The sequence below is a fragment of the Meleagris gallopavo genome, chromosome 21 (assembly GCF_905368555.1).
Source record: "Meleagris gallopavo chromosome 21, MGAL_WU_HG_1.1, whole genome shotgun sequence".
Taxonomy (NCBI): Eukaryota; Metazoa; Chordata; class Aves; order Galliformes; family Phasianidae; genus Meleagris; species Meleagris gallopavo.
Window position 1 is genome coordinate 778077 of NC_139424.1, and position 12883 is coordinate 790959.

At 62.6% G+C, this 12883-nt stretch overlaps 1 protein-coding gene across 2 annotated transcripts; it reads left to right on the plus strand.

Annotated features, from left to right (window-relative positions):
- Positions 1-83: 83 nt before the first annotated feature.
- LIMK1 (LIM domain kinase 1) lies at positions 84-9275 on the plus strand. 2 transcript variants are annotated; one of them, XM_085240698.1, is made up of 16 exons: positions 84-651; positions 2856-2952; positions 4793-4931; positions 5069-5178; positions 5257-5463; positions 5939-6044; positions 6120-6304; positions 6384-6567; positions 6678-6764; positions 7189-7320; positions 7405-7464; positions 7546-7611; positions 7704-7860; positions 7929-7984; positions 8065-8222; positions 8321-9275. In XM_085240698.1, exons 1-16 carry the CDS (start codon positions 594-596, stop codon positions 8505-8507), a joined length of 1989 nt encoding a protein of 662 aa, XP_085096824.1. In that variant the 5' UTR covers positions 84-593; the 3' UTR covers positions 8508-9275. The 2 variants fall into 2 exon arrangements, with proteins under 2 accessions (XP_085096824.1, XP_085096823.1); XM_085240697.1 differs by lacking the exons at positions 84-651; positions 2856-2952 and adding an exon at positions 2959-3314.
- Positions 9276-12883: the final 3608 nt, after the last annotated feature.

Here is a 12883-nt window from a genome sequence, read left to right on the forward strand (position 1 = left end):
TGACAGTGGCACTGCGCTGTGCTCCCTCCCAAAATGGGAGGACTCGGGTGTGCCACGGTCAGACATCCGTGCGCTCAGGGACACCACAGCCAGGTGTGGGGACAGCCCCAGCGGGGACAGCTTGGAGTCACAGAGGATGGCCCTGCCCTGCAGTGACAGCATGAGGGTGCACGGGGACAGCCATACCCTGACCCACGGCGACACCCCGGGCTCCGGAGGGACATCTGCATCCCATTGCACGGTGACACACCACGCACAACCAGCTCACATCGGACCCCCAACCTCCCACGCTGCCTCCCGGCGCGGCATCCCGCGAAGCCCCGCCCCTCCCCGCGCTCTGGCCACACCCGCGGCCCCTCCCGCTAAGCCCCGCCTCCAGGACACGCCCTCTTCTCATAGCCCCGCCCCATCGCCCCGCCCCCTCAGCCCCCGCGCCGGCGCCCTGCGCCCCCGGCCCGTCCCCGCCCGCCGCCCGCCCGTGCCTGCCGGAGCCGCAGCCGGAGCCGCACCGCAGCGGCGGGGCAGGGCAGGGCAGGGCTCGGGGCGGCAGCGGCGGCGGCAGGGCCTGGCACGGTGCCGGGCAGCGCGGCTGCATGAGGTTGATGCTGCTGTGCTGCACCTGGAGGGACGAGCCCATGGGAGAGGAGGAAGGTGCGTGACTCTCCCCCCTCCCCCCATACACTCCTCCCCTCCCCTGGCCCGCCTGACTCAGCGCTTCCGCCGCCCCCGGGCCGCCCCGCGACCCCCTCCCGTCCCCGCGGCCCAGCAGCGCTCCCCGCGTCCTTCCCGTGCCCCTTATCCTGCCCGCATCGTTCCCGTACATCTCCCCCCGCATCTCCGCATCCCTTCGTGCGCGCCTACAGCCCCCCACCAGGCCTGCTCCCCGCTGAAGCCCTACATCACTCCTGCATCCCCAAATCCCCTTTCTGCATCACTCCTTCATCCTCATTCCCCTCCCTGCAGCTCCCATCCCATCTGCATCCCCGCATCACCCCTACATCACTCTGCATCCAGCCTGTATTCCTCTTCCTTCTTAATACCTCGGCATCCCCCTATTCCCTTCCTGCAGCCCCCATCCAGACTGCACCCCTACATCACTCCTGCATCCTTCCTGCACCCCTATATCATCTCTATGTCATCCCCATTCCCCTATCCAGCCTGCATCCCTCCTGCACCCCTGCATCACTCCTGCACCCCCATCTAGCTTGTATCCCTCTCTGGACCCCTTCTCTGCACCCCTACATCACCCCATCCAGCCTGCATCCTCCCCTGCACCTCTTCATCACCCCTGCATCCCCACCCTGCAGCCCCATCCAGTCTGCATCCTCTTCTGCACTCTTATATCACCCCAACTTCTCCCATCCCACCTTTGTATCCCCCACATCCCTGCTCCCCAATCTGGCTGCATCCCCCTCGCATCCCTACATCTGCTCCTGTTCCCCCATGCCAGTCTGCATCCCTCCTGTGCCCCTCTAGCTCCATCCACACCCCCTTCTGTTCCCCATGCACCCCATTATCCAAACTGCATCCCCCAGCCCCCCCATCTCTTCCTGCACTTCTATCCAGCCCGTGTCCCTCCTGCACCCCCACATCCCTTGTGCACCCTCCATCTATCCTGCATCCCCCTTCTGTACCTCCATATCTCCCTCTACCCTCGCGTTCTCCCCATATCCAGCCTGCCCCCCTTCTGCACCCCACAACCTGCTGCACCCATTAACCTGCATCCTGCCCTGCATCCCACACCCACTCTGCACCCCTCCTGTGTCCCACACCTTCCTGCCTGTACCCCAGCTGCACCCCACTCCATCCCGTGTCCCCCCAGTGGTGCACTCTGCTGCATCCCATATCCTGTGCATCCCTGTGTGCATCCCTGTGTGCCTCCTGCACCCCGTGTCCCTGCAGCCCTCTGCATCCCCACGTGCACCTGCATCTCCCCATCTTGCCTCCTGTTCATCCCAGCAACCCGTGTCCCTGCACCCCATCCTACATCCCTGTGCTGCTGCTGTACTTCGTGTCACCATCCCTCTTGCATCCACCTGCACCCCTGCATGCCCAGCACCCACCCTGCACTTCCATGCAGGATGTACACATACCTGCATGCATCTGATATCCTGCTGTGCCCCTTTCCATCCTGTCCTCTTTCTCTGCGTGTCCCCTTCTTCATCCTGCAGCCACCCCACACTGCTGCAAGCCTCATGTTGCTCCCCCAGCTTGGCACCAGCACCCCTCTGTCCCTGTGCATCCCAAACATCTGTCCTACAGCTGCATCCTACTGTGTCCTCATGTCTCCTCCACCCCCTGCCTGCTGGGCACCCCCGCACCCCATCTCCCCATGCCTCCCTGCATCCCAAAGCTTCCTCTCATGCTAAGCACCCCCATACTGCTCTGCTGTCCCTTCCAGGACCTCCATGTCTCCTTTGTACCCTTTGTGCCCCATGCATCACCTCCTGCCCCACTGCTGTCCCCTGAATGCCCCATGTTCTCCCCTGGCCTCCTTCCCTGTCTCTCTCTCTGTCCCCAGTGCCATTCCAGCCTTGTGTCCCGCTGCCACCCTGTTCCACGATGTCCTCCTGTGCCACCCAGCACCCTGGGGAATGTGCATTGCCATGGCAGGGGATAGAGAACACCCAGTCCCCTGCCCAGAGTACAGCCCTGGTTGGTACCAGTGGCAGTGACACTGCCATCAGCCCCATCCCCAGCACCAGGAACACGAGCACAGTGACCTTGTCCCCAAGTTGGAAAGCCTGGGGAATCGATCCATGGATCGATGTGGGACCGGGGGGTGGCTTCAGTGGCACAGCAGGAGCACATGGTGGGGACGTGACAGCGCGCAGGGTGACATCCCTGTCCCCTAGGGACCGACCTGCCCGTGTGTGCGAGCTGCGGCCAGGGCATCTTCGATGGGCAGTACCTGCAGGCGCTGAACGCCGACTGGCACGCCGACTGCTTCAGGTGGGACCCGCGGCACCGTGACATTAATAACGCGGGGACATGGAGGTGACACTGAGCTCATGCGGGGCTCTGCCACTCGTGTCACGTCCCACATGGCCTTGTCCCTCCTTCCTGCCCCCCGGGGTGCGCAGGGACCGCGTGGCCATGTGGTGGGGGCTGATGTCACCGTCCCCGTCTCTCCCCGCTTCCTCTTTGTCGTGCGCTCTCCCTGCGGTGGGAGCTGGTGGAGGAAGTTGGGGACGCGGGGGTGGCCCGGAGCTGGGGGGTGACGGGGGGGCAGGACGGCCCCATCCCCATCCCTGCATCCGGACGATGCTGGCGGCTGTGCTGAGGAAGAGCCGTGCCCTGAGCGCCGGAGCCAAGTAAGGGGTGGGGTGGGATGGGGGTGCTCATGTCCCCTCCCCATTCCATGGGGTGCCGTTCCACATCTGGGGTGCGCTGCTTCGCTGGAGCTGGGATGGGTGGATGGATGGAGGGATGGATGGATGGACGGATGGATGGATGGACGGATAGATCTATCGTCCCCATGAAAGCAGCCCTTTGGGGTAGCTGGATCCGGCCTCTCCCCTCCCTCCGCCCCGGGCTTCCGGAGCCCCATGGCTGCCTGCAGAAGCCTTCGGCCTCTCCTCCTTCTCTTCCTCCTCTTTCCGGTACTCGCTTCGGGCTCTGCTGTCTCCCGGTGACAGGAGCGCGGTGCCTGCTGCCGTGGGGAAGTTGGGGCAGTGTGGGGAAGCGTGCTCTATCAGATGCTGTTGCAGAGGAAGGGAGCAGAGCGTGGCGGGTGCCGCATCCCCCCGCGTTCCGGTGCTGTTTCCCCGCGCGGTGCCCGTTCGTGTCCCTTCCCCCGGTCCCCACCGAGCGCCGCGGCCGCCCCGTCGGGGCTCGGCGAGAGGGCGGCGGCAGCGGAAGGGTTAAGGGGGCGTGGCCGCGGCGCCGCTTCCCATTGGCCGCCGCCCCCCGGGTGGCGCGGAGCGGCGGAGACCTCGCGCGGTGACGTCATGGGGTGGGGAAACTCCGCGCCGTGACGTCACGTCTCTTGGGGGAATGGGGAGGGGGTTCCACCTGCTTCCACCCGGAGAGAACGGGGGTGGGGGGGACTGACTGCGGGATGTGATGCAGCCCCCTCCCCCACCCCCCCAAATCCACAGCCTTCTTGCAGTGCTCTCATTCGCTGCCCCTTGTATATCTCAGTCCCTCCCCTCCTCCCACCTCGTAATTCAGTCCGTCCCCCCCCCCCGCACTCCCATAGCTCACAGCCTCCTAACCCACAGCTCACTGCCCCATAACTCACTGCTCCCTATAGTGCACCGCCCCACTGCATCCTCTGAAATCACTGTGTCCCTCAAATTTGCACCCCCCACCCCTATAAATCACTGCACCTCATAATTCAGTGCCACCCCCTGCACTCCCACAGCTCACAGCCTCCTGGCCCCCAACTCACTGCTCCCTATAACTCACCGCCCCTCTGCATCCTCCTCAATCACTGCATCCCACTAATAAGTCCCTGCCCCTATAAAAAAAACCGCACCCCCATCATTCATTAGCCCCCTCCCCACTGCTGTCCCCCCAGACTCTAGAGGGGAGAGGCTGCTTATGCCCATGCCCACACTCTGCACACAGGGGGGAACAACACGGGGGTGAGTGGGCAGTGACTCATGCCAGGGCTGCAGTCCCTCGGTGTGACTGTCACCATGTCATGCACCCCTCCCACACACCCCCGGGGAGGAAGCAGTGGAGGGAAAGGGGACACACATGGCAATGAAGGGAAGCAGTGCACACAGCCAGATGGGGCTGACACCCTGTGACACCCCCTGGTGTCCCCAATGTCCCCGTGCCACAGGTGCGGTGAGTGCGGGGCCTCGCTGTCCCACCAGTACTACGAGAAGGATGGGCGGCTGTACTGCAAGAAGGACTACTGGGCACGGTTTGGGGAGCTGTGCCACGGCTGCACTGAGCAGATCACCAAAGGGCTGGTCATGGTAAGAGGAGGGGGACCCGGGGGACCCTCAGCCTGGGGTTTCTGTTCCTGTGTGGGTTTTGTGGCTGCTGGAATTCCCCGATGCATGGGGAGGGGATGGAGGTCTCTGCACGGCGGCACTGATGTCACCATCTGTAGGTGGCCGGGGAGCAGAAATACCACCCCGAGTGCTTCAGCTGCCTCAACTGCCGAGCGTTCATCGGAGATGGGGACACCTATGCGCTGGTGGAGCGCTCCAAGCTGTACTGGTAGGTACTGGTGACAGCAGGGGGACGCATCCCTGTGCGCTCCTCCCATCTCTGTGCTCACTCAGCCCTGCTCTGCAGTGGGCATTGCTATTACCAGATGGTGGTGACGCCGGTCATCGAGCAGATCCTGCCTGACTCGCCGGGCTCCCGCATCCCTCACACCGTCACCCTCGTCTCCATCCCTGCCTGCTCCGATGGCAAGCGTGGCTTCTCTGTTTCCATCGACCCTCACTGCAGTGCCCAGGGCTGCGGTGCTGAGCACTCACGCACCGTCCGCGTCCGAGAGTGTGTATCCCATCCCCACAGTGCCCTGGCACTGAGCTCACACCCCGTGGTTGGGTCCCCTCTGCTTTGCTACACTTTTGGGGTGGGAGGGTGAAGGATGGGGTTGGTGTGGTTCCGTCTGCCCATGGTGGCCCATGGGGATAGTGATGGATGTTCCTATCAGGCAGGGGTGGCACTATGTCAGCATGTCCCCAACTATCAGTGTGGCTGGGAGTGATGTACTGGGTTCATCTGTCTATTGGGGGGGGCGGTGGGAACCACTGGGATGCCCCATAAGCTTGGGGTGGCTTGGTGTCTCCATCTAACTTGTGGGTACAGTCCCAGTGTGTCCCCATCTAACAGGGATGATCCATGAGTATGGTCCCCGTGTATCCCCTTCCCTCAGGGCGACCTGTGGGCAGTGTGCCTGCATGTCGCCACCCGGCAGGGACACATCCAGTGGGACTGACCCTCCTCTTGTGCGCTGGCCCTGCAGGGTGGACCCGGACTGCATCAGCCCCGATGTGAAAAACTCCATCCATGTGGGTGACCGCATCCTGGAGATCAATGGCACGCCCATCGGCCACGTCCCACTGGATGAGGTAGGCTCTCCCTGTGATCCCCAGTGTGTCTGTCCCTTGGGGTGCCCCATGCCATCCCATGTGCTCTCCACCCAGATCGACCTGCTGATCCAGGAGACCAGCCGCCTGCTGCAGCTGACCATTGAGCACGACCCCCATGAGCCCCTGCCCCGTGACTCAACGTTGCCCTGCAGCCCCCTGCCTGACCCACACAGCCCCCTGCGCTCTCCAGTCCCTGCACCCCATGGAGACCTTGGCACCATGCGCCAGCGTGCCGTCATGTAAGGCCACCACGCATCCCCAAGTCCCCCCACTCGGTCTCCAGCCACCAGAGTGTCCACACGTCTGTCTGTCCCGCAGGAGGAGCTGCAGCACAGACAAGTCTCCGGGCTCCAGCTCGGTGGGCTCACCAGCTTCCCAACGCAAGGACATCGGCCGCTCCGAGTCTCTGCGCGTCGTCTCTCGCGCTCACCGCATCTTCCGCCCCTCTGACCTAATCCACGGCGAGGTGCTGGGCAAGGGCTGCTTCGGCCAGGCCATCAAGGTGCAGTGCCTTGCCATGCCTTTTGTGTTCTGAGCATGGTGGTCTCGGCTGTGTGGGGTGGGGATGTGAGTGATGCATCCCAGAGGTGCTGAGTGCCTGCCCTCTGCCAGGTGACGCACAGGGAAACGGGCGAGGTGATGGTTATGAAGGAGCTGATCCGCTTTGACGAGGAGACGCAGAGGACCTTCCTCAAAGAGGCAAGCGAGGCACCTGTGTATACCCGGGTGGGGGGACGAGGGGCAGGGCAGTCTGCCATTATTTAAAGAGAGGTTCAGGTTGGGTGTTAGGAACGATTTCTTCGCAGAATGGTGAGGTATTGGCACAGGCTGCCCAGGGAGGTGGTGGGGTCACCACCCCTGGGGGTGTTCCAGAACTGTGGAGATGTGGCACTGAGTGGGCATGGTGGGGGTGGGATGGGTTGGGGTTGGACTTGGGAATCTTAGTGGTCTTTTCCAACATTAATGATTCTAAGGTTCCTCCTTGCGGGTTGCTGGGAGTGGTGCTTGGGAGATGCTGGGTCATGGGGTTGGTGGCTGTGTGGCTCTGTATACATGTAACCAAGCACAACGAGCACAGGGTCACCCTGGGGTGTCCCAGGGCTGATGGTGCTGCGGTCCCCAGGTGAAGGTGATGCGCTGCCTGGAGCACCCCAATGTGCTGAAGTTCATCGGAGTGCTCTACAAGGAGAAGCGGCTCAACTTCATCACTGAGTACATAAAGGGGGGCACCTTGCGGGGCCTCATCAAAAGCATGGTGAGTGTGGGGGGAGTGGGTGGGGTGCAGCTCAATCACTCTCAGCCCATGGCAGGACCCCCATCTGTCTTCTCTTTCCCACAGGACAGCCACTACCCCTGGAGCCAGAGGGTCAGCTTTGCCAAGGATATTGCTGCTGGCATGGTGAGCGACGCATGTGTGGGTCTGTGAGGTGGGCTTGAGTGGGCTGATGGTGGAAGTACTGCTGAGTCCATCCCTCCCCAGGCCTACTTGCACTCCATGAACATCATCCACCGTGACCTCAACTCCCACAACTGCCTGGTGCGGGAGGTGAGTCCCACCTCCCGCTGTCCCACAGTGGCTCAGCAATGGGACCAGCCCAATGCTACTGGCCCCACACCTCACCCATCCCCTCCACCCAGAACAAGAGCGTGGTGGTGGCCGACTTCGGGCTGGCGCGGCTGATGGTGGATGAGAAAAACCAACCCGAGCACCTCCAGAACCTGAAGAAGCCGGACCGCAAGAAACGCTACACGGTGGTGGGCAACCCTTACTGGATGGCCCCCGAGATGATCAACGGTGGGCACGGCCGGGGAAGGGGACACGTGGGGAGGGTTTCGGTGTGACCTGACCCATCTCTCCTGCAGGGAGGAGCTACGACGAGAAAGTGGACATCTTCTCCTTCGGCATCGTCCTGTGCGAGGTGGGTGCCGTGCCGCTGTCCGTGGTGCTGCTCGGCCGTACCCGCTGGCGCTGAGCCCTCCGCCCCTCTCCTCCCCGCAGATCATCGGCCGGGTCAGTGCTGACCCCGACTACCTGCCCCGCACCACCGACTTCGGCCTCAACGTCCGCGGCTTCCTGGAGCGCTATTGTCCCCCTGCCTGCCCCCCCAGCTTCTTCCCCATCGCCGTCTGCTGCTGTGACCTGGACCCTGAGAAGCGGTAAGCACCCTGCATCGCTCGCTCGTCCCGCATCTTGCTGGGGGATGCTCACATAGCCAGGGTGGTGACATGCTGTTTGTCCCTCCGTCTGTCCGCAGGCCGTCCTTCAGCAAACTGGAGCAGTGGCTGGAAACGCTGCGCATGCACCTGGACATCCGCCTCCCGCTCAGCTCGCAGCTGGAGCAGCTCACCTGCGCCTTCTGGGAGACGCACCGACGGGGCGAGGGGGGGCTGCCCCCCCACCCTGAGCTTCCTGACACAGCCCCCCACCTGCACCCCCTCTAAACCCGCAGCATCTCCCCTGGCCCGGGGCTGGCCCCCGCGCCCCCCAGCATCCCCTGTCCCCAGGAGCTGGCTCTCCCTGGACTGCACAGCCTGCACGGCCCTCCCTGTACATAGGGCCCCCTAGGAGCGAGGGGTCGGGGGGACACTTCCCCTCTGCATTCGCTCGGTGACCACACGGCCCCCCCCCCCTCTGCACACCCGGGGGTCCCCCTGTCCCAGCCCGGAGGTGCCTTGGGTTTCCATGAACTTGCACTGCAGCACAGTAGGGGCGTCCCTGTCCCCCCCGAGCAGTGGGGGGACACTGTCCCCATCCCCCTCTTCGGATGTCCTCGTGTGCTCATGAGTGGGGACAACCGAAGTAGCACCACGGGGATGGACACATTGCGCTCCACATGTCCCCACTGCGTGACCACCGTGTCCCTTGGGGGGGCCATGCATCCCCCCAGGGCTGAGCCAGGTCTTGGTGGCTGTGGGGACGTCCCGGTCCCCCTGGGGTGGCCGCACCGCGCTGTGTGGTGCTTCTCATGCTCTTTATTCAGGTTCATTTTCTGTAAGATATTTAAAGAGAAGAGTTTGTATTATTTTTTCATACGACGTAGTTTGCCATTTGTCACTGCCTCAGTTCTGCTTTACCGAAGGATGAAACTGTGAAGCCTCTCCGCGCACTTTGCCCGGGAAGTCCAACGCGACGTCCTCTGCGGAGGCGGGAAGGGAACTCAAACTGTGATGTACCCCAGCCCTCGGTCAATAAATCCTTCCCCGCTCGCTGCCCGGCCTCTTTGGGACTCGTGTGCTCGCATAGGGCTGCCCCAGCCCTGGGGTCCCTGCTGGAGCAGGGTGGGACCAGGTGGACCCTGAGGTCCCTGTCACCTCCATCATCCTTGATGCCGTGGGTTGCTGTCATTCTGGGATGGGTCCCTGGGTACTGGGGCATCCCTGTCCTGGGAGGATTTGAGCCCTGGCTGGAGAAGACCTTGATTCTAAGGGAGGGGACAGGGTGGTGGCAGTAGAATGTCCCAGGGATGCTGAGCTGGACAAAGGGATAGCACAGCCCTGAGGAAGAGGAGCTTGAGCTCCAGGCTAGCTCCGTGTGGATCACGGGAAGCCTTGGGCTTATTGCTCCGCTGATGCTCAGGGTCTGGGTCCTTTGAGGCTGTGCTGGCAGCCTGTCTCTTCCATCTGCTGGGAGCACATGCTGGTTGCTCCTTGGTGAAGAACTATGGCGGGACTGGGGGTATTTGGAGGAGAGATGGTAGCTACGTCCCCAGGGAGCAGCACATGGACACTCTGGATCTTGCACCCACAATGAAGGAACCCCTGGAACCCTTGTCACACCTCCCTTGGTGACATCATGCTGTGCCACTTCTCCCTTCCGGGCACAGGACACAGGCAGTGTGGGACTCACACATGCCCTGCTCCTTGGGGACGGATTTCATCCAATCTCCAGCCACCCCCCCCACAGCCCCATGGCCCCCAACCCACTGCTGCCATCAGACAGTGCAACCCTACAGGGGCCCTCAGCCACCATCCCCCAGCGTCGTGGCAAGGTGCCCACGCTGTCCTATGTCCCTGAGTTGCCTCAAAGGCTGCAGGGCAGGCGGCCAATGCCATCAGGCCGCTTAGTGGTGGCCCTGCAGCGTCCCCTAGGTGAGCAGCAGCAGGCAGTGGGCAGCCGCCTGCAGCCCGGAGCAGGGCAGGGACAGAGCAGTGGTCACTCAGTCACCTTCACACAAAATGACCTGTTCCGGGCAGAGCCACCAAGCGGGGTTTGTCCTCCGTGTGGCACCCAGGTGGCCCCAGTGATCCTTAGGGAGCAGATGACGCAGACTGAACCCTGCACGGTGGCTTTGTCACCTCACGTGATTGATGTGGGGACACAACTGCCCCAAGATCCTTGTGCCACCCACCCCACCATCTGCACCCCAACCCCACCACCGCCTCGCAGCCCCATCACCAACCCCAAACCGCCCCGCAGAGCTCTGCGGCCACTTGGGCACAAATCCATTTCCCAATGCTCAGGACAGCAGGACCCCATGGAGCAGGGCTCTTTGTCCCCACAGCCCCCTCCAAGCCAGCCCAGCAGGGAGCAGAATGAGCACCTGTGTATGTTGCACCACAGGGCTGAGCAGGTGGCACACCAGCACCCAGCACCTTTCCAGCTGTCACCTCCCACCAGGGACATGGGCACCGAGGCCAGCACTGTGCCCATGAACCCAAACCCTGCTCCCAGGTCCCCAAAAGCTCCCTGTGCCTGTTGTCCCCAGCACTGCCCTGCCATCCCCTTGCCCTGGGATGTCTCCACCACCAGGGCTCTGTCCAAGCCTGATCGCAGCTCAGCTTGGTGGCCCCTGCTGCACTCACAGCACGCTGTCACCCCGTGCCCCGTGACCCCAGTGATGGAGCCGAGCACTTCCAAGAGTGGCCCTGTGGAGGTGGATGCCATCGCAGAGGTCCCGACAGGCAGAGGTGGCTTCAGTGAGGATGTGGCAATGTGTGACAGAGCTCCTGCCACTGCCCTGCCGCAGGACAACAGCTCCAAGAACTTTGCCTGTGGTATTGATGTTGGGCACAAGATGGACATGGAGCTGGCCGCTGAATTTAAGACCTTCTTCATGGGTGAGTTCGGGTGGCTGGGGCAAGCAGATAGGGAATATGGTGATGTGTGACCCAGGGACATCTGTGTCCCCTCTGCCCTGCCCTGGGGGCACACCTGGAGGGGACAGCACAGAGCAATGATCACAAGGAGCTGCAACTCACAGCTTTCCTCCCCATTGCAGTCATGACTGACAAGGGGAACGCCAATTTCTTCTGGACCCTGAAAGGTGAGGCAGGCGCCCACAGCAGTTTTTGTAGGACCTATATAAAGACAGCATCCCTATGCCATGCACTGTGCTAGCCCTGACGTGTGCTGGGGGGACATGGGGACAGCCAGAGAGCCCAGCAGTCCTCAGCTGATGGAAAATCTTGCTTCTTCCCACCCCGGTGCCATCCTCTGCCTGCTCCGCTGCTGACCCCTCCCTGGCTGCGGCTTCAGATGAGGAGGTAAGTGATGGCCTGGCAGCACTGGCAGGACCCTTGTGGGGGATTTTGGGGCTGGTGACAGGAGATGAACTATGGGAGGTCTCAGAGAGTGGCACAGAGCTCACCCATGGGTTCCCCCGCCATGGCACGAGTCTGGGGACACGCTGCAGGGGGACAGCGTGGGGGCAGCAGGCAGGGAAGGGGTTAATCACCCCATGTCCTGGGATGGGCTCTTTCAATCTTGTTTGGGTTTGGAGGAAGAACAGCTTTGGCAGCGTGCAGCCTTGTCCCAAAATAACTCGGCCTCCCATGGTAATTACAGAGCTGCCCCTCCAGCTCGCTGCTTCCCTTCCAGCTGCTGCCGGCTGGGCTGGGCAGGACAGGGTGCTGGGGGTGCTGGAGGCCCTGGGGAACACCACCCACCCTCCGTGTCACTGCTCCTCTTCTTGGTCACCCCTGGACAAGAAAAACTGGGTCAGTGTGGCATCTCCAAGATTGGGGACATGGCTGCTGTGCCTGACACTGCCCTGCTCTCATGGAGTAAAGGCACACAGACCCCACAGGCTCCGCTCCCACTGCGATGTGGCCACACTGGGGACACCCAACACACTTCCCCACCCACGCATGGGCAAAGCGTGACCCCCTTTGGCTCCAGCTGCCACGACATCGCCTGGCCTTGCCCTGCTGCATCCCCCCCCTGCTCCGCAGCTGATCCCTTCAGCTTTTAATGCTCTATTTAAAGCCCGGGGCTGCGGCTCTGCGGCCACATCCCTCTGACGCAGCCAGGCACCATTCTCCTCCAGCAAGGCCGAATTCCCATTGCCAGAGGCTGAGCACATCACCCACCGGAGCAGCTGAGCACGGGCAGCTCATCACAGCAGTGCCCAGCTCCACTGTCCCTGGGGGAACTGCTCCTTGAAGGGCAGCGGGCAGCAGGGCTCAGCATTACGGTGAGTAATCCCCAGTAAAGCTGCGTCTCAGAAGGGAGTGCTGACTGCAGGGATTAGGATTGAAGCATCCATCCGCACCTATCTGCCCTGCCCCATATGGATGGGGACAGGGGTTGCTCATGCTCCCAGTACCCAGTGCCCAGTACCCTGCAATTGGTGTGAGCTGTGCACGTTCCCTGGTGTCCTCCAGCAGTGGCGTTAATGCTGGTACCAAGTATCTGCTGAGCAGCACTCAGTATTGTTGCCCAATTCCCAGTGCTGGGGCTGCCCCCTCCCACCAGTACCAGGTTCTGGTGCCAGTGCTGGTGCTCTGTATCCAGTACTGGTGCCATCACCCTTCAGTGGGTACCCACACTGGTGCCCTGTGCCTGGCATCAGTACTGGTGCCCATACCGGCTACTGGTG

What these genes read in the sequence shown, in the direction of transcription:
- LIMK1 (XM_085240697.1), top strand. Translation starts at nt 2,992, where the DNA reads ATGGAGGTGACACTGAGCTCATGCGGGGCTCTGCCACTCGTGTCACGT. An exon ending in ATGCGCCAGCGTGCCGTCAT is followed by an intron (nt 6,305 to 6,383) that starts GTAAGGCCACCA and finishes TCTGTCCCGCAG; the next exon opens with GAGGAGCTGCAGCACAGACA. An exon ending in ACAACTGCCTGGTGCGGGAG is followed by an intron (nt 7,612 to 7,703) that starts GTGAGTCCCACC and finishes CCCTCCACCCAG; the next exon opens with AACAAGAGCGTGGTGGTGGC.